Below are 23,567 nucleotides of genomic sequence, written 5' to 3' on the forward strand. Positions count from 1 at the left end.
TTTCTAACCTTGTAAGAGGGAATTAATCCCATAGGTGAATTATAACTAATATGTGCTCCTCACCTCGTACATACGTAGCTACTAATTATGCTATTGTATGGATAGTCTAGGACCCATACCATGCTATACTTGAAATATTTGTACCCCTACTTGTTGATGTAATTGCTTAAGTCATATTGAAAGTTGATAAAAGAATTATAAAAGGTTAACTCCACTTACTTGAAGTTGCGAATGGAACACTTGACTATAAATGAGAATTTGTGTACTTGAAATATTTTCTATTTGTGGAGCGGGCTGAACGCCTTGGTAGCCGATAAATGCATCTATGGTTCGTGTCATTCGACCCTCGACAGTGCACAGTTTAAATATTATGTTAGATCGGACTGTACGACCTCGATATAATTTCCGCATGATAAATCTTTGGAACTATTCATAATTGATATTGCTTAAATGTCTTAAGATACAAACTGTTAAATGATGAAACTAAACTCGGGATTTAATATTTACGAAAGAAGAATTTATTATTTCATGTTATTGAGCTTTCAGTATTATTCATGAAATCCATGCTTAGTATAAAACTTTGATATATTATTGTTAGCCCATAGTAAGTGTCAAAGTCGATCCCTCGTCACTACTTCTTCGAGGTTAGACTGAAAACTTACTGGGTACATAATATTTATGTACTCATGCTACACTTCTGCATTTAATTGTGCAGGATCTAAGGCAGGTACATATGGTTACCAGTCCGATGCGCATATTTGATCCCCTCTACGAGACTATACGGTGAGCTGCCCTTCCGAGTCGTATTGCAACAGCCGAAGTCTTCCTTTTGTTGTATTTTTCTGTCTATTTCATTTCAGACAGTAGACTAGTATTCTTTTGTATATTCTATTAGAATGCTCATACACTTGTGACACCGGGTCTTGGCACACACTAGTAGACTTATGATTTTGGGTTGTACTTCTATGATGATAATTTCATTTAACTGCTTTCATTTTGATTGCTTTAAAAATTCGTTATTCATTAAACTCTTTAAATTTAAGGAAAGTTAGTTGCTTGAAAAACTTATTAAAAATGAAAACTACTAGATTGTTCATTGTTGGATTGCCTGGCAATGATGTTGGGCACCATCATGACCTAAACTAGATTTGGATCGTGACAACAACTTTAGAAAAAAGAAGTAAATTTCTTCTTAATATCTAAAAAATTAAATATTACGGACCACAAAAAAAAAAGCCAACAAATCAATTAAAGTGGACATAGGGAGTAGTAATTTTAAAGTATGAGAAGTATGTGGGTTTTTATTTTGAAGAAGCATATTAGAAATCATATATATATATATATATATATATATATATATATATATATAAATTTATTTTTTTATTTGGTATGATGATAATATATTATACTTAAATAAAGAAGTGATAACTCATATGTTATGTAGTATCTCTTCTGTTTCAATTTAACTTTAAATCTTTGTGTCTTAAGCTAAAATATGTGTAATAATTAAAATATCCTTTAATCTTGTGCTATTAAATGTCATGTGAAAATTGGAGGTAAGGCGTATGTACATAAGAATTGTAAAATTTTGGAAAAAGTATATTTTTTTTCCACGTGAAAATGGTATTTGAAAGTTAAAATTGTGTTCATAAATATAATTTTGGGTGTTTTTAAATTTGAAGCGAGAATTTTAAAAAAATAATCTTTTAAAGTTTTTTAAAATTTTACCATGAAAATTGAAAGAGAATACTCTATTAATCTCTGTTAAACGATTCTTTGACTTCAACGAGGGAGTGATACGTAGTCGTTAGTGGGTCCATTCTAGATTTCTCTCTCTCTCTATCTCCCCTACTTCTTCTAGCAACAGCAGATCTACTCTCACTTATTTTCCAGGCTGAGCTGAGCTGAGCTGATCTCTCAATTGGGCAAATGCGGTGGTCGAAGTCAGCTGGAGCTTCAGGAGTAATCCTACTGTGGTTATGTTTGCTCCATTTCACAGAAGCTTCAGTGCATGACTATAATGGGGAGAAATTCGTGAGCAAAGGCAATGCATTTGTTGTCCACGGTGGCAGCGAAGGAATTTACGCCTCTACTCCTAACTTCACTGATTCTCCTTCCTCTGACTCTTTCATTCGGTAATCACTCTCTCCAGAATGCAATATATCCAGATCTATGTCAAAATTGTTAATTTCATTCTCCAGAATGAATATTTATGTTTATTTTCGAGGATCAAACTTAATCAATTTGTCCTTTTTCTTAAGTATTAGAAGTAAAGTTCTGCCTAATTTGGATTTGTGTAGTTACATTCACTCTAAGATGAATATATTGATCAGAAAAGCCTAAATCCACTGCTACTATTAAAGCTAAATTTTCCTTTGCTGCTAAAAGCATACCTAGTTTAACCATCTATGTTGAATTATCCTTGTTAATTCACAGCTTATGCATGGAATCTATAGTTGGATGAAAGAAGATAAGTGAATTGTGCTTTCTCACTAAATTAATAAGTAGTTCGTACTCTGTTTGGGCGGAATAGAGCTAGATGGAAATAAAGGATTCATACAGACGATCCAAAGCTTCGTTGATCGAGTAACGTTTGTGTTTTCCAAAATTATGCTCAATGGCATTTAATGAGCTTGCTTTTGCTTTTATGCATTTTCTGATTCATGCTAGACTTTGGAAATGAATATAATGCTTCATGTTTTTACCCGGTTTTGTCAGTAGTAGTCTGTAAAGTTTCTGACCTTTCTCATTTTCAACAGGTTTGAAAAGATTGTATTTCGGAGGCCAAAAGAATTCTCAAACTTTAGTTCAGACCCAATTCATGCAATTGTTTTTGAGGTGGATGATCGAGAGTCAATTGGGGGCTCAGCCTACGGTGGCCAAAGAGCTGTTTGTTGCACAGCAGATCTTGCAAAACTTGGAGTTTGTACACAAGGGCAAATTATTCACCGCCCATCTGCTAATAATCCTGGATGGCCTAAAGTTTTTAGTGCCTCATTCAGCACTGATGAGGTTGAAGTAGCACTGCAGTCAAGATCGATCCCTATTACAAAAACTGGGATGTATAATGTGTATTTTATTCACTGTGAACCATATCTTAAGGATATTAATGTTGAAGGGAAAACCATATGGAAGAATCCTACTGGTTACCTACCTGGTAGAATGGCCCCCCTTATGAACTTCTATGGGTTCATGTCTCTTGCATTCGTGTTACTTGGGATCTTTTGGTTTTCGCAGTATGCAAGATTCTGGAGAGAAGTTATTCCTCTACAAAATTGTATTACACTCGTGATAACATTGGGCATGCTTGAAATGGCCTTTTGGTACTTTGACTATGCTGAATTCAATGAAACTGGAGTCAGGCCCACTGGTACCACTGTATGGGCTGTGACCTTTGGTACAGTAAAGCGCACAGTTTCACGTTTGGTCATTCTGATGGTCTCTATGGGCTTTGGTGTCGTTAGACCTACTTTAGGTGGTCTCACATCGAAGGTCCTTTTGCTTGGAGGAACTTTCTTTTTGGCTTCTGAAGTGCTTGAACTGGTAGAAAATGTTGGTGCAGTCAGTGATTTCTCAGGAAAAGCAAGGATATTTTTCGTACTTCCTGTGGCATTCTTGGATGCTTTCTTTATCCTTTGGATATTCACCTCCCTGTCAGCAACTTTGAATAAGCTTCAGGTACATTGGTGACTTCTGTTTCACTTTGATTCCATTTGCTTGCCAATTGCTAGGTTAGAGAAGGTTTTTGTTTCTGGACTTCTTACTTGCTTCAGGTCTTATTGCCTGAGCAGAGATCTATAGGTGATAGGAGTTCACATTCTCATCGTATGGGTTTGTGTTAAAATACTTGTGGCTCTTAAGCTAAGTAGCTCTACGTTATGTTAAATATTATTGCAATCATGAAGTTTGTTAAAAAAGATGTGCTGGTGACCTTTTGGTCGGTGTAGTTTTATTTAATTAAAATACGAAAAAGAATTAGCTGAGTGCTGCATGTTTTGGTTCGTCGATTACTTATGATCCCTTCACTCTGTATCTACATATGCATGGTGAATGATACGCTGGTCTGCAGCTGATTCTTGCAATAAAGGAAGGCTTTTTCTTTTCATTATCTTGTAGCGTTTGAGATTGGGGTTGATCATGATATGACGTCATTCGATTATTACTATCATTCAATTTAGGCTCTATTAGTCCTAATTCAGTTGCGGATTTGGGATCTGACAGGCTAGAAGGTTGTTGGCCAAATTAGACATTTACCGGAAGTTCACAAATGCATTGGTCGTCGCTGTTATTGTATCTGTTGGATGGACGTGCTACGAGGTAATTTTCAATTTCTACAAGATGAGGCTGGTTCTTTCATTTAGTTTCTGTTGTCAAGTATCTTTGTTGCCTGTTCCTAGCTTGTGTTCTTTCAGAAAAGAGCCCACTGCTGACACACTCGGATCATCTTTTCCAATAGTTCGACTTAATAAAGGGGTTAAGGACCTTATTGTCAACTGGTCTGCTTGATGTGAACAGCACGAATTTTGCAGAATTATGAAATACCAAACAGAGAAACGTGTCTAATCCACCAAATTTGGGGAGCAATTTATTCCTCTGGAGAGGGGACCTAAATTTCCAATAAATTTGGAAAGTACAAGCATAATTAGGCCAAGTAAATGTGTCAAAGCATCATAAATGAAAATTTTGTTTTCCCCCTGAATTCTTCTTTGGCTAGTGAAGAAAGAAACTTCGACAAGCTATAGTCTCTTTCGATTGCCATTTCCCTCAACTCAATTTAAGTTGGACTTGGGTTGTGGCACTCCATGTGGTACGTTCAAGAGAAAGGACACCTACTAGAAACTGAGTGTAATCAGTCTTATATTCTTCTGACTACATCAGACATAGGTTTCTTAAGTTTCACAACTGTTTCCTGTTATTGTATTATAGCACAAAGCATTAACCATTTTTTCCCCTTTTGGCAGCTATACTTCAAGTCCACTGATGTGTACAATGAGCGATGGCAAAATGCCTGGATTATTCCTGCCTTCTGGCAAGTACTATCTTTCTCTCTCCTTTGCATAATCTGCGCTCTTTGGGCACCATCTCAAAACTCCATGAGGTATTACCCTACTTCCACCTTATTATGCATGTATATGCATTTTACAGAGTTCTAACAGCCTGATAGTAGAATAATTATGATAAAAGCTCTTGATGCACTATTTTACACTGTCATTTCATCATATCTGCATTTGAACAGGGTATCCATGCCAAATGTTGACATAAGTAGATTGTTATTTGGTGCTGAATATTTTGGGTTTCTTAGAAACCAGAAAATGGGATCCAAACCTTCATTTATTATCGTTTCCTGTACTTGGAAAACTTTCAAATCCTGAATCATTCTGTTCGAACCATCTCACGTCATCTCTTTGTTTTCCTCAAAATATCAAAAGAGCGAGTCTTTATTATGATAAAAGTTGGCCTTACAATGGAACCTAATTCAGGAAATATTCGTTCTTTTCTGGTGTTATAATCTCATTGGTTTATTTTATATGCGTAAATAACAGATATGCCTATTCCGATGATGGTGAAGAGTTCGACAAGGACGTTACATTGACACTCATAAAGCCCTCCCCTCTGCCAAAGGATGTTAGAAGCCAACCTGAAGTGAGGCCAACACTGGGTAACGATGGGTTCCCTAATGGTGATGAGGTAGAAGACAAGACAGAGTAAAGCAAGACACAAATTTTTTATTAGTATGATAAAGAGAGAGGTGCCATGAGTTGAGTAAATTGTTGTTAGAATCTTGTAGCCCGTATTGTCTGTATAAAAAGTACGAAGGTTAATCAGAAGAAGGCAATAGGTAAGACAAATTTGTATTTTGTTTTTCAAAAGAAATGTTCGTTTATCTTATAAGATGTTACAACATCGAAGAATTAATTACAGAATGGCTTGATCTCTCTTGCCACTCTTATATTTATTGGCTTTATTTGTCTCAACCATTTGGAACTTCAATACTCCAGCACCCATACGTTACTCCATTCTTGATCTCCCTTTCCTTTTCTGTTCTCCTGTATCATGAAATCCTTAAGTTGCATAAGCTCTCCATAAGAAATGGCTTCAATAAATTGGAAGGCCATAGACTGCCCCACTATTTTGGCACCTATTTTCATTTTGGCACTTCATTTCAGTATTGTTCCATTTTGGCACTCCAACCCCATTTCTTTTGTGTCATTTTAACACAAAAACTTTTATCCCATTTAAAATATAGCACGTATTTATACTTGCTTCTAATGTGTAACAACCATCCAATTAGATTTGGACACCTGTTTTTTTAATCATTGTCGGCTACCCCCACCCCACTTCCTGCACAAGAAAAGAACTTTTTTTTTTTTTTGTAATTTTAAATTTTTATTTTTTTTGTTTTTCTTGCAACACCCTCCTGCGATTTTTATTTTATTTTTTTTATATATTTTCAGTTTTAGTTTTTTCATCTTTCAGTTTATAGGTTCGAAATTTTACAAGTTCCAAAGTTATGAGTTCGGAGGTTTATGTGTTTGGAAGTTTACGGGTTTAGAAATTATAAAGTTTACGAGTTCGAAAGTTCGCGGTTTCGGAAGTTTATAAAATTTGTGGGTTCGGAAGGTTGTTGGTTCAAAAATTTATGGCTTCATGTTTATTGTATCTAAATTATTTAGACGTAATGGCTTCTTGGCCACTTAAACTTGTAGACTTTTGAAAGCCGTAATACACAAACTTTGAACTTTCCCATTTGAACACTCAAACTTGTATATGTGATAACTAATAAACATATTTGATCGTTGACCATGCACATGTGGCAGTGACAGAGGTGATATGGACAAAGTATGTGCAAATCACCTAAACTAAGCGCGTCACTACAATAATTTTTATTAAAAAAATCTTTAAAAAAAAATACAAAGAAAAAGAAAGAAAATAAGCCCCTGCTCCAAAATCATTAAACCCCTATTCCCCTCGCCACATCAACTTCTCCGAACAAAGTCACTGGTTGTTTCAGAAACCTAAGGCGGCGAATCACCTCCTGTCGCGGAAGGTTTAAATCATCGATTTTTTGCTCGCCGGTTAGTGCTTTGGAAGCCGAAGAAGATGATGAATCCTGCTTGAAGGATTGGATGTTGGTTTTGGAGTTTGATTTTGGCGAGGATTTATCGGTAGGGTTCTGGCTCCCCCCCCCCTTCCTTCTTTTCTTTCTCCCCCACTCCAATCTTTCCCCGCTTCTTCATCTGTTTGTTCCAAAGCTACGCAGCAATGGTGAAAAACAAAGAAAAACAATAAATTTTATCAAAATTTTTCTATCAGTCTTTTCTTTCACATTAATTCCCTCTCTCAAAATGGAAGACAGATACAGAAAAGAGAAAGACAATAAAAAAATGACGAATTTTGGGTGAAAATTTCTAATTACGCAGTCCGACTTCTTCTCTCTTTTGGATTTCACCGTTTGTGTTCTTCTTTGACATAGTTTCGCCGGCTCTTTTTTGCCTCGACGGAATTTTAGAAGGTGGCTCATCCATTCTTTGACTTGTAATTGGGGTATGGATTATATGAATTTTGTTAGAAGTGAAAAATGGTGGATTTTATGGAAGTTCATGGCTGATTTTGGTCGGTCTATTGATTAAAAGAGGGGGGACCCTAATCAGTTGGGGTTTGTTTTCGCACCCTTGACGTGTAACAATCGCATTGGTCATTTGCTGACTGGATGGATCATTTGCTGACTGAATGGACACGTCTGTGTATGTGTAATACACGCGTATAGGCTCAAGGGTCAGAAGTGTTTATTAGTTAAGGGAATCATGAGTTCGAGTGTTCAAATGGGAAAGTCCAAAGTTTGTGTATCGGCTTTCAAAAGCCCTACAAGTTTAAGTGGTCAGGAATCTATTATGCTAATTATTTATGAATACTCTTGAGAAGTTATTTTCCTTAATTTGCGTGCCAAACATATCCTAAGAATTATTTGGAAGAGGAGATGGAAGAAATAATGGGGGAGGAGGGTGGGCATTTAAAGTCTCACGCGCTTATCAAGGGAGGAAACTCAACCAATTTGACAAGTCAGCCTTTTGCGTTAAAATAACACAAAAGAAATGGGGTTGGAGTGGAACATGACCTAAATGGAGTGTCAAAATGAAAATTGGTGCCAAGATAGAGGGGCTGTCTATGTATTTGGCCAAATTGGAAATATCATTTACGGACGACATCTAGCGGGTCCCTGGTTTAAAAAATCAACAGGCATATTCAAGGACGTGATCATTGTCCAATTCAATTCTAAAATATAAATCTTCGATGTTGAGTTTGACTGGGAATTTGCTAGTTGATATTGAGCCTTGACAGTCTGTTTTTGCATCTTTTATTGCTTGGTAACATGACTACGTAGCAATGATATGTCAATAAATCAGCTATTGTTTCTCATTGTAGTCCCAAACCCAGTTGTATCCCTACGATACCATAATACGGCTCAAGGTACTCACGAATTCAAGTACAGTGGATAGCCTTCAGTTTTTCACTTTATATTAGCACTTGTTTTGCTGCCCAAAGTTGGCATAGTTTTTCTTTAGTGGCATTCGTTATTGATTTGGGAATCTTACATAAATGTCACAAATAAGTCCAAACTTATTAACATCTAGTCATTAATCATATACTTACCAAACTAGCCAAACACATATAAAAATTGAAAACCCAAATAAATAAGGTTCTTTCTCTTCAAGAATCACACGCAAAGATCTCCTTCAATATTTTTAAACGCGTTTAGCAACATTAGATGCAAGAAGGAAAGGAAATTTCATGAATGAAATAGCAAATAAGGTGATAAAATACAAAAATATATATATACAAAATTCCAAAAATCTAAGCAAAAAAGGACCTTTATCAGTGGGTATGATTGAAATTCATTAAAAACATATAGATAGGTCAAGATACAGAATTTGAGGAAGATTAGAGGTGATTTGGACAGATTTGGTATCAAAATTCGTAGTTAAAATCAAGTTCAAATTTTTTTCTGCGATACATGTATCACGCATGTATCTCACACACAGGTATACATGTGATACAAATTTGATACAAATATGATGCATATGTGACACACAAATGATAAATACTTTGATACTTTTCATCCCAAAACTGAGATTTAAGCTCCTTAAGATGTACTCAATCAATTCTAATAGCACCCACTCAAAAAGAAAGCAAAAAATTCACTTTTTTTTTTGATACAAATAACTAATTGGCTAATATTAAGAATATTTTATGAATTGACCAATTTTTATAATAAGCTACATATAAATGAACATAGCTGGTAGTTTCCCTATTGATTTTAGGTAATCATGCAAACCCTTCAGGAGTACAGGTATTGATACAATTTTTATATTTATTTTTTGACTCTTTTCTTTTTAAATATTTGCAACAATTTTGTTTTAGCGTGAAAGAACTGACAGAATAGTTATAAGACCAACAATGCTATACAATGATTTAGCTAATGTTGAATGGCTAAAGTCCAACATATTCACAAGATGAACGTCACAGAAATGTAAATGTTAAAATGGATGTGCGGTCATACAAGATTAAACAAGATAAAAAAAAAGATCGCATTGGCCAGAAAGTTCAAGTAGCACACAATCATGCGAGATGATTTAGTTATGTCATGTGTTGACCTCTAGTTGCACTAATCCGTAGGTGTGAAACCATGGTAAATGAAGATGTTAAAAGAGAATGAGATAGACCTAATCTCGCATGGCATGAAGTTATCTCAAAGCCCAGCCTACAATTTCTTGGAATCCAGGGAAGAAAAAGATCTTTATAGGCAAGACAATTAGTTGGGAATATGTTTTAATTAACTGATCCTTTTCGACCTTTGGAGCTCATTCAATAATGGAACACATAGGCTCTTTTCGAAACTGACAAATAAGGACCACGAGAATTGAAAAAGACGAATATAGGTCAGATAGATGGCAGATGAAGCGTCACACTAGCTGAACTTCCAAATTTAAATACTATCCGGTTTCCCTAGGTTGAAAAAGACACTATTAGGTCGCCTATCACTTTTAAATCCAAGTCAGAGAAATAGGCAACATCCACACTCAACGTCAGAGGCGGAGCTAGCCTTAATGTGCGCGACGATCAATGGGTTCCGAGTACGGCCGCGGATAATTTGATAAATATCGAATTACCGTACCGAAATCAAAAATTTTGACATTTGGTATTCGATATTTTAGTATTCAGTATGGTACTAGGTTTAAATTTTAAAATACTCGACTTTTATTGATTTGGTTTGGTCTTTAGATTTAATAACACAATACAATTGATTTGATTTGATTTGATAATTGTAAAATCCGAACCAACCTGACCTATGTACGTCCCTAAACATGGCACAAGAATTTGGTTTAAAGGATCTTGCATCTTAACTCATCATTAATGGGAAGGGCCAGTTTACGATGTACTTTAAAGAGGCAATACCAGCTAAAGTTGTAAAGATAGAAATATGGATCTTGGTCTAAAAGATAACTAAGGGTTTGTTTGGAAAGTCAATTGGTAATTGAAATTGGAGTAATTATCAGAGTAGTAATTATACAACTTAGTAATTATACAACTTAATAATTATGATGATCTATTTGTTTGCCGTAACATAATTACAGTGTAATTACAAGCGTACTGTTTGATTGTCACATAGTTAAATTAAATTTTAAATGAAATAATTATCAAAACTTAAAAGTTAATATAATAAATATGACTATAAATAATTTTTTTTATCAGTATAAATGATATTAGATTTGGTATTTAAGATGCATATTTTTTCTTGAATATACATTAATTAGTAATCATATATTTATAACTAATATTGTAAAAATAATTGATATGTTTTCTAAATTAATAATTTTAAGTTTATTAATTATAAAAACTAAAATATACGTTTTGTAAGAATATCATGGAATGGATGTTTGATAAAATAAATTAATATTAAATATAATATCATAACATTATGGAAATATTTGACAAAATTAAGCTATTAATTTTAACTAAAAAATAAACAACATACAATGTGAAATAACAAGTCAATACTACTAAAACAAGTAAATTTGAATCACAATTTCAAAATTTCAAAAAATATATATTTTAACAACATAATAAAAACAAGTTTTAATATCACATAAGAATAGGAAACATAATAAGTTTATAACCTCATTCATAAACGAAATTCTACTTTAAGGGCATTACTCATTATATGTCACATTTGTTAATGACTCATTATTTCTAATATTAGGAGGTATAGTTTCAAAAACCTGGAAACAGCCTCTCTACCCTTCGGGGTAGGGGTAGGGGTAAGGTCTGCGTACATATTACCCTCCCCAAACCCCACTTGTGAGATTATACTGGGTCGTTGTTGTTGTTGTTGTATAGTTTCAAAAACTAAAATAATAACGCACTTAAGCTAAATGAAGAAAATAAAACGAATAAGAAATAAAATATATGAGCAAATAAAATATTTTAAAATTTAATAAGAAATTAAAAAGTAATAGTAAAATTTTAAAAAAGAAATTAAATTAATGGAAATAAAATAAAATAAATTAAATAAAAACAAAAAGGAAAAAATTAAAAAGTAATTTTGTAATTACACAGTGTAATTACCACCAATTCTCACCTCCCCTTGAGAATTGGGGAGTGTAATTACACCTAATTTCATGCTGACTAAGTAATTACTTGGCTAGACAAACATACCAACTTGTGTAATTACATCCAATTACATCCGAATTTCATTTCTAGGTGGCTTTCCAAACAGGCTCTAAGAGTAATCAATCAACAAATGACGTTTGCACAGATTCGCAATTGAACATCTTTGTCAGTAAATATCCTACATTTTCTGCAATTAGGTAAGAGTAGAGGGAGATTTCTACTTTGGACACAGATTACCACATTCGAGAATACACAAGAATTCGAGATCCTATTTGGATCCAATAGGCAAGCATGGGCAATGAATAGCTAAACCCTAAATGTTGGTATTAACAATCACACTAACTCGCAGAGGGCAGAAAATGTCATGTATCTCCACAAAAAGATTGTGCAACCTTGACTGGAAACTGATAATTAGAAACAGTGATACATGGTGAGTGAAGAGGTAACAGGAAGATTGTGACGTAGGAATGTACACCTTCTAAGTTCTGCTGTCAGATGTAGTAGACTTCAAAGTTTCAAACAGAGGCCACATAGAGATGAAACATTTGGCGCACATTTGGCGACAAGAGGGGTTGCTCTGATGGTAAGCAACCTCCCCTTCCAACCAAGAGGTTGTGAGTTCGAGTCTCCCCAAGAGCAAGGTGGGAAGTTCTTGGCCGGAAGAATGTCGGGGATCTATTTGGAAAGAGCCTTTGTTGTTGTTGATGTGCTGCAACATCTGAAGAGTATTCATGATACATGTCCAGTTCAACCATTCCACGATTGAGAAAATCATGTCAGTAAAACTAATTAGTATTAGCTTATCCAAAGACAGCTAACTAAGCACCACTGCACCAGTCGTCTTAGATGGGAAAACAAAATAAGTATAAACAAAACATCGAGGAATCAGCACGCCCATATATCAAGCAGTAGACAACTAGTCATGCGTTTTCAGTGTAATGATTGAAAATTCATGGAGAATTCTTTCACGTCACTGAGAAAGACTTGCAAACAATAAGAAGAAAGCAGTAAGCAAATACGCGAAATTGTCTTCGAATTCTTAAGACCTGTGGTTTTATTTATCTTTGTGTCTCCAAAGCTCTTGCGTTCATCGGAAGTTCAATCACATTCTTGATATAGGAGAGGACATCCCTAAGAAAAACATCCCTTATAGTGCAAAGTCATCGAGACTAAACTAAATTCTGGACTCAAGTTAATAAAACCATGATTATGATAAAATTTTCAAGAAAGTGAACCAATACAACAATTCAGATATGGACAAATTAAGATAAAATCTAAAAGTATGGAAGAAATACAACAACACCATGCTTACAGGGCAGAGCATCCAGAGGCTGGAGGGATTGACCCTTCTTGATAGATACAGCTGATCTTCCCGAAGTCTTCAGCAGCGCATCACGCTGGAATACTACAAATGAATGCACAAACTCGAGAAACACCAAAATGTCAGAACCTCAGCCCCTGAATGACTCCATGAAAAAATTCAAAAGAATGTCCTAAAGTACTAAATGGTGAAACTTGTATTCTTTCACTGAGATCTTCTCCGCAAGTGCTGTGATACAGCGTACCCCTCAAAGAAATCCAAGACAGCATTCTCTAAATCCTCCACAGAATACTTTATATAATTTTCCGGATGCCTCCCACTTTCTATATGGCTCCTGAACCGTCCAAGAAATGATCTATATGCTGGGATTAACTTTTCGGATATGGAAATTTGCAGCTCCTCCTTGAGCTGCGTATCTGGTATCAACCACACGGACTGAGTCCTGTGAACCTCTTCAAACAAGGCGTTGAATGCCTTAAACCTCTCTCTCAATGCACTCTTGGACACCCCGGATGAAAAACTCCCACTCACGTGTAATCCCTCATCTCTCAAACAATGCAAAACCCTCACCCATGTTGCTCTCTGGTAATTGACAGCAGCTTGCCGGAATTTCCCAGTTAACTTTCTCAAGTAATCATCCCCAATCATCTCTCTTAACTCAGGTGATCCTTTAATCTTCTCAACAATATAATGGACATTATTCATCATAAACAAATGAGCCAAAGAGGTATCCTTATAGTGCTTAGACTTACCATCCAAATTGAACTGCAAAATGACGATAATCCAAATCAAATGAAGCGCCAACGGGGTTTGCCCTTCTAGCTCACTAAAATCCATATCAGGTGTATTAGGATCACTCGAATACCTTGATCCCGTTGAAGGCTTTGAAACAATCAACTCAACCATCGTCTGCTTATAATCCGAGATTAAACTTATATAGTTCATGACATACCTAGTTAAGGGATGAATTGTCCCTCCGGGGACAGGAACCCTAGAAGGTTCACGAAGCACTGCATTCTCAAATTCCGATAATATCCCTCTAGCAGCCTCCCCTAACCTAGACAATATCTCTACTGCCTGAACTCTAATTGACTCCGAAGATTTTGACTCGAAAACAATTTCAATATCAGTTAATAAATCCGATAAAGCATCATGAAGATCTAATATCTTAAACAACTTTTCAGGCGATCGCCTGCTAATGCTAATGGCTTCGGCAAAATTGAACAGCTGAATAGCTGGACCTTTAATAGTCTCCATAAAGCAAGCATCATCCGTTGCCGTCCCCAAACCTTCAAAGATTTGCTCGCAGAGCTTCTTCTCGCTGGCGAAAAGTGTGCGAACGCATACTTTTGCTGCTCGTATCCATCTACGAATCTTAGCTTCAAGGGTCTCCCAATCAAGTCTCTGTATATCTCCTATGCTCAGCTTCTCTATTCCAAGCTTCCGGAAGCTCGAGTCCACAGCAGACTTGCGTACACTGCCATACACCTGAATACACTCCCGGAGATATCCAGCTGAAATCATACGCTCCGCGATACACCGGAGATCGTATATTGCTTCTGACGGCATGAGATCGACTTCGCGGATACTGTTAGTAGATCGATAACTGCTGCTGGTGCTACTCTCTTGTTTTTCCAGCTCTTTGCTGAACGAATCATCGTCGCCGGCGCGTGGAGTATCGCGGCAGTCTTCTTCTGAAAGACTTGGATCAGTTAATGATTCGGCTTCGATTGCGTTCGTGTGAGCAATGAGTATGTTGCGGAACTCGTCCTCGAGACGAGCCATGGCGATCTGGATCGCAGTGTTGGCTTTATCGTGGTCGTCGGAGACGGAGAGCGTGGTGGACTCCATTGACCGTTGGATTTCATCAACGGCTTCTAAATAGCGATCGATCTCGTGACGATCGCCGTTGAATATCATCTTCTCTCTAGCTTCTTCAGATACCGTTGAATCCCACCGGAGAATTATCTTCTCAGCTGACTCAAATGCAACGGCGTCGTTTTTTTCTGGTGATTCCATGGATGGATTATTCTAAATTTTTGAAATTCAGAATCTGAAAAAAGAAACAAAAAAGGATTCGAGCTTTTGGTGAAGAAGATGCAGACCTATTAATGATGATGAAGATTGAGGAATCAAAAAATGGATGCGCATTGAATTTTACATACTCCGTACGTATTAATTTATCAATTTTAGCAGTGGTAATAATACAGTGCTAAGAAGAAGAAAAAAAGTACAGTATTGAGAAGATTACTGTAGTACTACCATTTCTGTTTGTCCGGTTAATATCCCTAGTTAATTTGTTTGGATTTAGACTAAACTTCACTTCACCGCGAACTAATCTTTGAAAATTCAAATAGCTCAACTTAATTTCTTAATTTTCTTTTTCTTATCTAACATTCTAGTATGGTTAGACATTTATTTTTATTTGTCATTTTTTCTGTATAAAAAGGAACTTTCTTCATTTACTTTTGCTAGTCCGATATTCTAAAAATAGATTTTTATTTTTAATTGCCACTTTTAGCATATTAAGAGAAGACAATTTCTTTTTCCCTCTTATATCCACAGTATTAATTACTCATTTCAAATTATTTTCTCAAATTTATTAAAAATATGCATCAATTAATTTGGATATCATGGTAAATTACCTACATTATTTATTATTTCTTAACGGGTGCAAAGTCTATAGTGAACAAGTAAAGTGAACGGAGGGAGTAATTATTCTGTGTTTACTTAGGATCTAAAGAAGTATTACACTCCCTAGGCAGCCTATCATGATGCAAGGGTTATTGATCAATTTCACGACTCGAACTTGTGACCTGTATATTATATGAAGACAACTTTACCTTGCTCTAAAACTGTTGTTTCTTCTGTATGATTGGATAAATTTTATTTGAAGTTATAGTACAAATTGATCTCCAAAATATGAATGTTGCCGATTTTACATTACACAAGTAAAAAAATTGTATCAAACCATTAACTATAACTTATTATGAGCATGTAAGAGTAAGAAAGTGAAACAAAAAGAAAATTCTTAGTTTATCAGATTGTCAATAAGTTGAAAATTGCCCGAATAATAATTTACATGCATTACACTCTTGTTGACCAACTTTTGAAATATCTGAAAAGGTATGTATGACTAACTTCAATGTGTTATTTTGAAAAAGTTATATATGACTAATTTTGAGATTAACAAGTTCAAGTTGCGTACATTTTGTACAATTAGTGCTATGAAGAGTAAAGGCGTAAATGAAGGGGGGAAATATACATTCCTATTAAGTTTTAACTTAAATCCTTAACCTAATTTGGTTACCTATAGAAGGCAAGATACGTAGAAAGACAGCAGCAAAATTAATTAATGAGAGTAAGTAAACGAATGATAGAATTTAATGAAGTCAACTTATCTACGTACGTACTGTGTGGCATTCACGTGCGTGCATGCTTGCACGTACACAATTCTTCCACATAAAAACAATACATTTCACTAAAACTAATTTCAGACAATAATACATTCAGCTATGGGTTCAGACAATAACATACAGTATAACTGTGAGCACGTGATTTTTGTTTACGCGACAATCACTTCAAAAGAAATCAAAAAATAACAAATGATCTTGTTGTACGATTTTGGAATTTATGTGGCATTTTTGGAAGTTATTTGTGGTTTTGTCCATTCTTATTTAATCTTATCAAACAAAAATACAAAAAATATATGTCGTGTGAAATTACACCATAATTCGGTTATTAAAAGAAAAATCACAAAAAATATGCATCTTTTATTCTATTTGTCGCCATGGTGTGATTTTACCTATTTTAATATTTTAATATGTGTGTGATAATTGTGTTAAGTGCTAATTAATGGGTGTTTAATTTCATTTTTAATTAGGTTTTGTGTTTTAAAATTAGAAAATAAAAGAAAAGAGTGCAAATTGGTTTAAAAATCGGATTGGGCCTGTTTTCTTTTTAAAATTTGAGGCCCAAAAGCAGCCCAAGGCAGCCGGTCCAAGTGACCCACCTCCCAGGCCACCAAAACGACGTAGTTTGACACCAAAACTACGTCGTTTCAAGGACAACCCATCTCAGCCGTTCAAACCAGGTCGATCTGACGGCCCTCGTCCTATCTCCCTTACCCATTACTTAACCCGACCTATTTGGTCGATTGTTTATTCTGTTATGTTGAATCCGTATAGTAGTATACATATTTCAATATGATTAACATCGTCGAATCAATAATGCCTGGTTTTTCCCTGTATCGTGCAAAATTGTCAAGAACAGTTCATGCCCTATTTGTATTATTTGTTTAATCGACTGATTGTTCTACATTATAATTAGTATAGTCTATTAGATAAACGTCGTCGATTAGTTTTATATGACTGAATGTTCAAATGCCCTTATTCCTGATAACTTCATATGATTTGATCGAACCATTGTCGATTAGCTGGTTGTTTGAAACTATCTGTGAATGGTTTGTTAGCTATAATACAATAGTTGGAATTCAGTTAGGATAGTTGTTGAATTTGAACTCCCATAAGTTCAGAATTTCATTTTTTGTTGAAGTTGGGATAAAACAGTAATGGTCAGGGGTTTTAAAAGGTTTGGTTTGGGGTTATAAAATTCTGAAATGCTTAAAGGCAAGTGAGCTGACAATAAGGTACTAAAACATTGATTCAACTAATGGAATTAATTGACCAATAGTGGAATTAATGACATATTGAGTGCTTTTAATGGCAGGAAATTAGAAAAGCATGGCAATTTGTAGTTCTTTAATGAATTAGGGTCAATTGGACAGCATGTGCTGTCAGGATATATTCCTGCTGCCCATGTTTGGTTTAGTTTAATAAAATGATAAGGCATTTTAATAATGAAAATAGTTTTTGTCAGGGGAATCTCATGGGAAGGGTTTTATTTTATCTTTGAGTGGAAAAACAGCAGGAGAACATGGGAGGGGTTTGAATGGTCTAACAGACTGTTTTGAATGGGCTGATGCTAGGATAAATAGAGGAGGACACAAGCTAAAAAGAAAAAAAAAAGGGAGACATTAGAGAGTTCAGGGCATTAGTTCTGAAAATCAGAAAGAGATAGTTCTAAAAATAGGAGATAGTTTCTAAAAAATCAGAAAAGAAAGGGTGCTGAAATCAGAAAGAGAGCAAGAGTTTTAAGAACCATAAAGAAGAATTTTCCAGGGTCTTAGTGTGTTAAAAGTTTAGGCTTCACAACAAAGAACTTCAGTTTTGTCTTCTGCTCAGAAATTCAAAATCAGAAATTACTGTTTTATTGTCCCTACTTGCAATCTTAGTAATCTTCTTGTACTGTGGGATTTATCGGGCAGCCTAGTTGTCTGTTGAGTTTTCAAGCACTACTTTTCAAGCTACTAGCTTCTTCTTTGGGTTCTATTCTTTCCTGGAAATTCCTGCTGCTGTTACTATTGGTTTTACTAAGTCCTGTTGTACTGCTGCTTGGTGTATGCTACTACTGCTCTACTGACTTTTCTGCCTCTTCAATTGTAAGCACTTTCCAGGTACACATTTGAATCTCATACTGATGTAACAGTTAAAAGCATGAAATGAAAGATGCAAAGAAGTTTTAATCATCGGCTGCTGCACTTACAGCTTTTTTTTTAAATGTGTTTAGATTTGTGTAATTTTTAGTTTGTAGCTCAATAGAAAAAAATACATTACGCAGTGTGTACTTAATAGAAGCTTTATTTTATTTAACACTATTGATTTTAGTTATTCAGTTGTCTGTATGACGTAGAGTGCGCATGTGCTTAGTATATTGGCATTTAAATCTCAGCTTCTATCTTTATTTTAAACATGTAAGGCAGGATGCTTTTAATTCGGCAAAAGACGCATCATAAGTCTGAGTAATTTAAACTAACTCTATCAAATTGGGTTTCGTTAGGCAGTTTATAGGACCACGTCCGAATCCCATTGGTAGTAGCTTCTAGTAATCAATTCTATTAATCTAGTTTAAATAAGTTAGTTAAATTTAAACTTGAAAGATGTCTAGGGTGAGCTTAACATGCTATTTGCCTTGTATGCAATTTCTTTTATCAAATTGAAAGCATGTTCAATAAGGCACAAAATTCCCCACCTCGCAGAGAATTAATCCAATAACTAATAAGAGGCCAGAATTGGCCAAGCATGTAATTCAATTAGCATGTATTTTCTTTCTTCCATTTTTTAGAGACAAACATAATAGAAAATGTAGTCATTGTAGGCTAATCTTTTTTTTAAAAAAAAATAATGAGACGAGCCTCGCCAAATAAAATGTAAATTGCGGGGCCCTCAATAACCGATCATGATAAATACTTAGAATTTGGGATGGACTGTTTAGTGAATTTCACTGCCTTCCCCAAAGATAATAATGCGTTAGACTCTTTAGGCGCAACTTAATTAAATTACATTCTTAAATTCGGGTGCGCATTTATGTGACCCAAATTCAAATCTCAACGGAGTCGAAATGTGTTAACAACTACGGGTGCATTGATTGTGACGGGGTTCGAGATGCATTTTCACGACGTTGCAATTCTATAAAAATAAATGATAATAATAAAAGCAGTTTAAACTTGATAAAAGCACATAAGTCATAATATGTATTTAAATCAGATAGTTATCCATTATAACAATTTAAGCGACCGTGCTAGAACCACGGGATTCGAGGGTGCCTAACACCTTCCCTCGGGTCAACAGAATTCCTTACTTAGAATTTCTGGTTCGCAGACTTCATTTGGAAAGTCGAAAAGTTTCCTCGATTTGGTATTCAAGATAAACCGGTGACTTGGGACACCAAAAGCCAAACCTTTCCCAAGTGGCGACTCTAAATTAAATAAATAATCTCATTTCGAATATTGTCACTTAAATTGGAAAAACTTCCCTCGCGCATTTAACCATTCGTGGCTAGGCGCGCAAAAGGAGGTGTGACAATAACCTAGTGTTTCAAAGTTAAAACTTACATATATGTGCTAAAAATAAGTATAGGATTCACAATCCATTGAATTGTGATTTAGCTAGGGGATAAAAGGATTTGCATAATCTAATGTTTCAACATAATAGAAATAAATTTCTCAAATAATAGATGACAATTAAATTCAAACTCATGATCCTTGTCAGCTTCAATATCATGTTAAATTTTACGTTATATTTTTAGTTACATAATTATGTCTGTAACATGCAAAATTCTGAATTCGTCACTGACTTTGAACCGTACGTATGTACGCGTGATGGAGTGACTGAGTGAGACAATAATGAAAGCTGGAATTCAAATTTTGTATGTGTGAAATGTTGAGGATTTTAAGATGGAAAAGTCTTAAAAAAGAGGGTGAATGAGAAATGGAGAGAAAATGAATTTTTTGACTAAAATTTTAAGTTTCCCTCTCTTGAAACATTGTCCCATATTGGAAGGAGAAAAGGATTTTGGCGGGTATATATACAATTGCTCTTGTTGTAGCTCTTAAAGAGTTAAGAAGAAGGCAAGCCTCACGCCATCGCCGCCGTCGCTCACTTCGGCATCGGCTTCGGCTTCGGATTTGGATTTGGTCAAATGATCGATTGATTGATTAATTTTTTTGACCAAATTTATTTGTTAATAGTAAGTATTAACGTAATATTATCCGTGTTTGTAACAGATGTTTTTCAATTCGTGGATAGAATGTAAGTGTCCCACCAGTTCGGCCAAGTGCATGCTCCATTGTCCATTGGCAGCCTAGTGCTCCTTCCATCATGTCAACCGCTTCCTCTATAACAGCCTAGTGATTGCTCCACCATGAGTGGTGGCTGGTCATTCTCCTAATAGCTGACTGCACTATAAATATGTGCAGCAGCTGTTAGAGTAGAGACACCGAAAAAACATAGGTAGAAATGAATTTGAGAGCTTGTTTATCATTGATATCCTCTTCAGTAAGAACTCAACAGCGGCTATACATTGCAGTCCTTCCTCTCAGAATTTCCATTCGACTTCTGAGTTCTCCTCCCTTGTTCTGCATTGTTTTTAAACTATAAACAAAGCAACCGTAAGTGTGATGTACTGCTGAACTTTGTGTTCGCTGAAACACTAGGGTTTGAAGTACCGCTACACCAGTGTGTAATTTGTTCTATCCTGGGACGAAATAATCCATAACCTTGGGTACTAGGAGGGGATTAAATTTCCTAAGGAAACATTGTGAATTCAGTGGGCTTGAATTAATTACTGTTTTATTTATATTTACGTTTATACGCTAACTTTCTTTTCTCCAGAATTATAATTTACAAATACAGCAAGTAAGAAGATACCAAAAACCAACAAGCTTAAGGAATTTAATTTATTTCTGTATTTGTGTTATACTTACTGCTTTGGAGACTAAAACCTTTGTAGTTTTGTCTACTCCTGTTTTGGAGATTAAAGCCTTCGTGGCGGTTTGTTGGAGATTAAAATCTACGTATTTTTTTTTTCTCCAACTTTAAACGTTTATTAAACGTTTGTTTGTGTCATTATTTTACAGAAAAAAATGGCAAATGACACCGGAAACCGAGCTGTTCCTATGATGACTGTCAATGCATCGACAAGCCGAACACCGGCGTTGGCACCGGCAGAAAAACTTGGAAAATTTTCCGGGATTGATTTCAAGCACTGGCAGCAGAAGATGTTCTTCTACTTGACTACGTTATGTCTACAGAAGTCCATCAAGGAAGATGTTCCTGATCTACCCGATGAAACTCCAGAGAATGAACGTTTTCTCGTGATTGAGGCGTGGAAGCATTCTGACTTTTTGTGCAAGAATTATATTCTTAGCGGACTGGAGGATAATTTGTATAACGTCTACAGTAATATGGAGACGTCAAAAGAACTGTGGACTGCGCCTGAAAAGAAATACAAAACCGAAGATGTCGGGATGAAGAAATTTGTTGGCGCAGAATTTTTGGACTACAAAATGGTAGATAGCAAGTCTGTTATTACCCAAGTCCAGGAATTGCAAGTGATTATTTATGATCTACTTGCTGAAGGTATATATAAAATGAATACTGATGTTGAAAGTCAAAATTTTAGTATTTTTACTAACGGAATTTTCATTGAAGGTCTTGTCATCAATGAAGCATTCCAAGTTGCAGCAATTATTAAGAAGTTGACTCCTTTGTGGAAAGATTTCAAGAACTACTTGAAATACAAACGAAATGAGATGTCCCTTGAAGATCTCATTGTTTGGTTGAGAATCGAAGAGGACAACAAAGCAGTTGAAAAGAAAGGTCGTGGAAACTCAACAATAATGGGAGCAAATATTGTTGAGGCTACTTCTCAAATTAAGAGAAAGAGGAAGCATGCTTCTGGGCCAAGAAATAACCCAAGTAAGAAGCGGTTCAGTGGAAATTGCTACAACAGTGGAAAAGCTGGACACAGATCTGTAGAGTGTCGTGCTCCAAAGAAATATAAGAAGAATGGTCAAGAAAACATGGTTGAAAAGCACGAAGATATTGATGAATTGTTGTTATGCTTTCTGAATGCAACCTGGTAGGAAATCCTAAGGAGTGGTGGATTGATTCTGGAACCACTCGCCATGTTTGTGCTGTGAGGGAAGCATTTTATACATATGCTTCTGCTGGACCCAAAGAGATGCTTTCTATGGGAAATGCTGCTACAACAAAAATTGAAGGATATGGGAAGATATTTCTCAAGATAACTTCTAGCAAGGTCATGACTTTGAACAACGTCCTTCATGTTCCCGAAATTAGGAAGAACTTTAGTCTCTACTAGACTTCTTGTAAAGTACGGTTTCAAGTGCGTTTTTGTATCTGACAAGGTGGTTATAAGTAAGAATGAAATGTTTGTAGGAAAAAGGTTACCTTACTGACGGCCTTTTCAAGTTGAATGTAATAGTTGTCGAAACTAATAATAAAACTTCAGCTTCTTCTTACTTACTTGAGTTAAATGATTTATGGCATGTACGTTTGGGTCATGTCAATTATAAAACCTTGCGGAAAATGATTAACTTGGAAGTATTGCCTAAGTTTGAATGCGGAAAATCAAAATGTCAAATATGTATGGAATCTAAGTATGTTAAACATCCTTATAAGTCGGTTGAAAGGAATTCAAATCCTTTAAACTTAATTCATACAGATATTTGTGACATGAAGTCAATACCATCTCGCGGAAGTATTTCATAACTTATATTGACGACAGTACTCGATATTGCTATGTTTACTTACTTAATAGTAAAGATGAAGCAATAGACGCATTCAAGCAATATAAAAATGAAGTTGAAACACAACTTAACAAGAAAGTCAAAATGATAAGAAGTGATCGGGGTGGTGAATATGAATTTCCTTTTGAAGAAATATGTCTAGAATATGGGATTATTCATCAAATAACAGCCCCTTACACGCCCCAGTCCAATGGGATTGCGGAAAGAAAGAATCGTTCATTAAAGGAGACGATGAACACATTGTTGATAAGTTCTGGTTTGCCACCGAACTTGTGGGGGGGAGCCATTCACGGCTAACCGGATACTAAATCGAGTACCCATAGCAAAACACAATCCATTCCATATGGAAAATGGAGAGGAAGGAAGCCCAACTTGAATTATTTGAAAATGTAGGGGTGTTTGGCA

The 23,567-nt window shown here is 35.5% G+C and overlaps 3 protein-coding genes across 3 annotated transcripts; 2 read left to right on the top strand and 1 right to left on the bottom strand.

Moving 5' to 3' along the window:
- Nucleotides 1-1,778: 1,778 nt before the first annotated feature.
- On the top strand, nt 1,779-5,963 carry LOC104236205 (uncharacterized). The gene is made up of 5 exons (XM_009790084.2): nt 1,779-2,135; nt 2,760-3,678; nt 4,222-4,317; nt 4,962-5,098; nt 5,544-5,963. Exons 1-5 carry the CDS (start codon nt 1,930-1,932, stop codon nt 5,707-5,709), a joined length of 1,524 nt encoding a protein of 507 aa, XP_009788386.1. The 5' UTR covers nt 1,779-1,929; the 3' UTR covers nt 5,710-5,963.
- A 6,899-nt stretch (nt 5,964-12,862) lies between these two features.
- Nucleotides 12,863-15,144, bottom strand: LOC104236204 (exocyst complex component EXO70A1-like). The gene has a single exon (XM_009790083.2). It carries the CDS (start codon nt 15,008-15,010, stop codon nt 13,196-13,198), a length of 1,815 nt encoding a protein of 604 aa, XP_009788385.1. The 5' UTR covers nt 15,011-15,144; the 3' UTR covers nt 12,863-13,195.
- A 6,329-nt stretch (nt 15,145-21,473) lies between these two features.
- LOC138888491 (uncharacterized) lies at nt 21,474-22,475 on the top strand. Its single transcript, XM_070170360.1, has 3 exons — nt 21,474-21,610; nt 21,758-21,910; nt 22,013-22,475. The coding sequence occupies exons 1-3, from the start codon at nt 21,474-21,476 to the stop codon at nt 22,473-22,475; spliced, it is 753 nt and encodes a 250-aa protein (XP_070026461.1).
- Nucleotides 22,476-23,567: the final 1,092 nt, after the last annotated feature.

This window comes from Nicotiana sylvestris, chromosome 3 (genome assembly GCF_000393655.2).
Source record: "Nicotiana sylvestris chromosome 3, ASM39365v2, whole genome shotgun sequence".
Classification (NCBI taxonomy): Eukaryota; Viridiplantae; Streptophyta; class Magnoliopsida; order Solanales; family Solanaceae; genus Nicotiana; species Nicotiana sylvestris.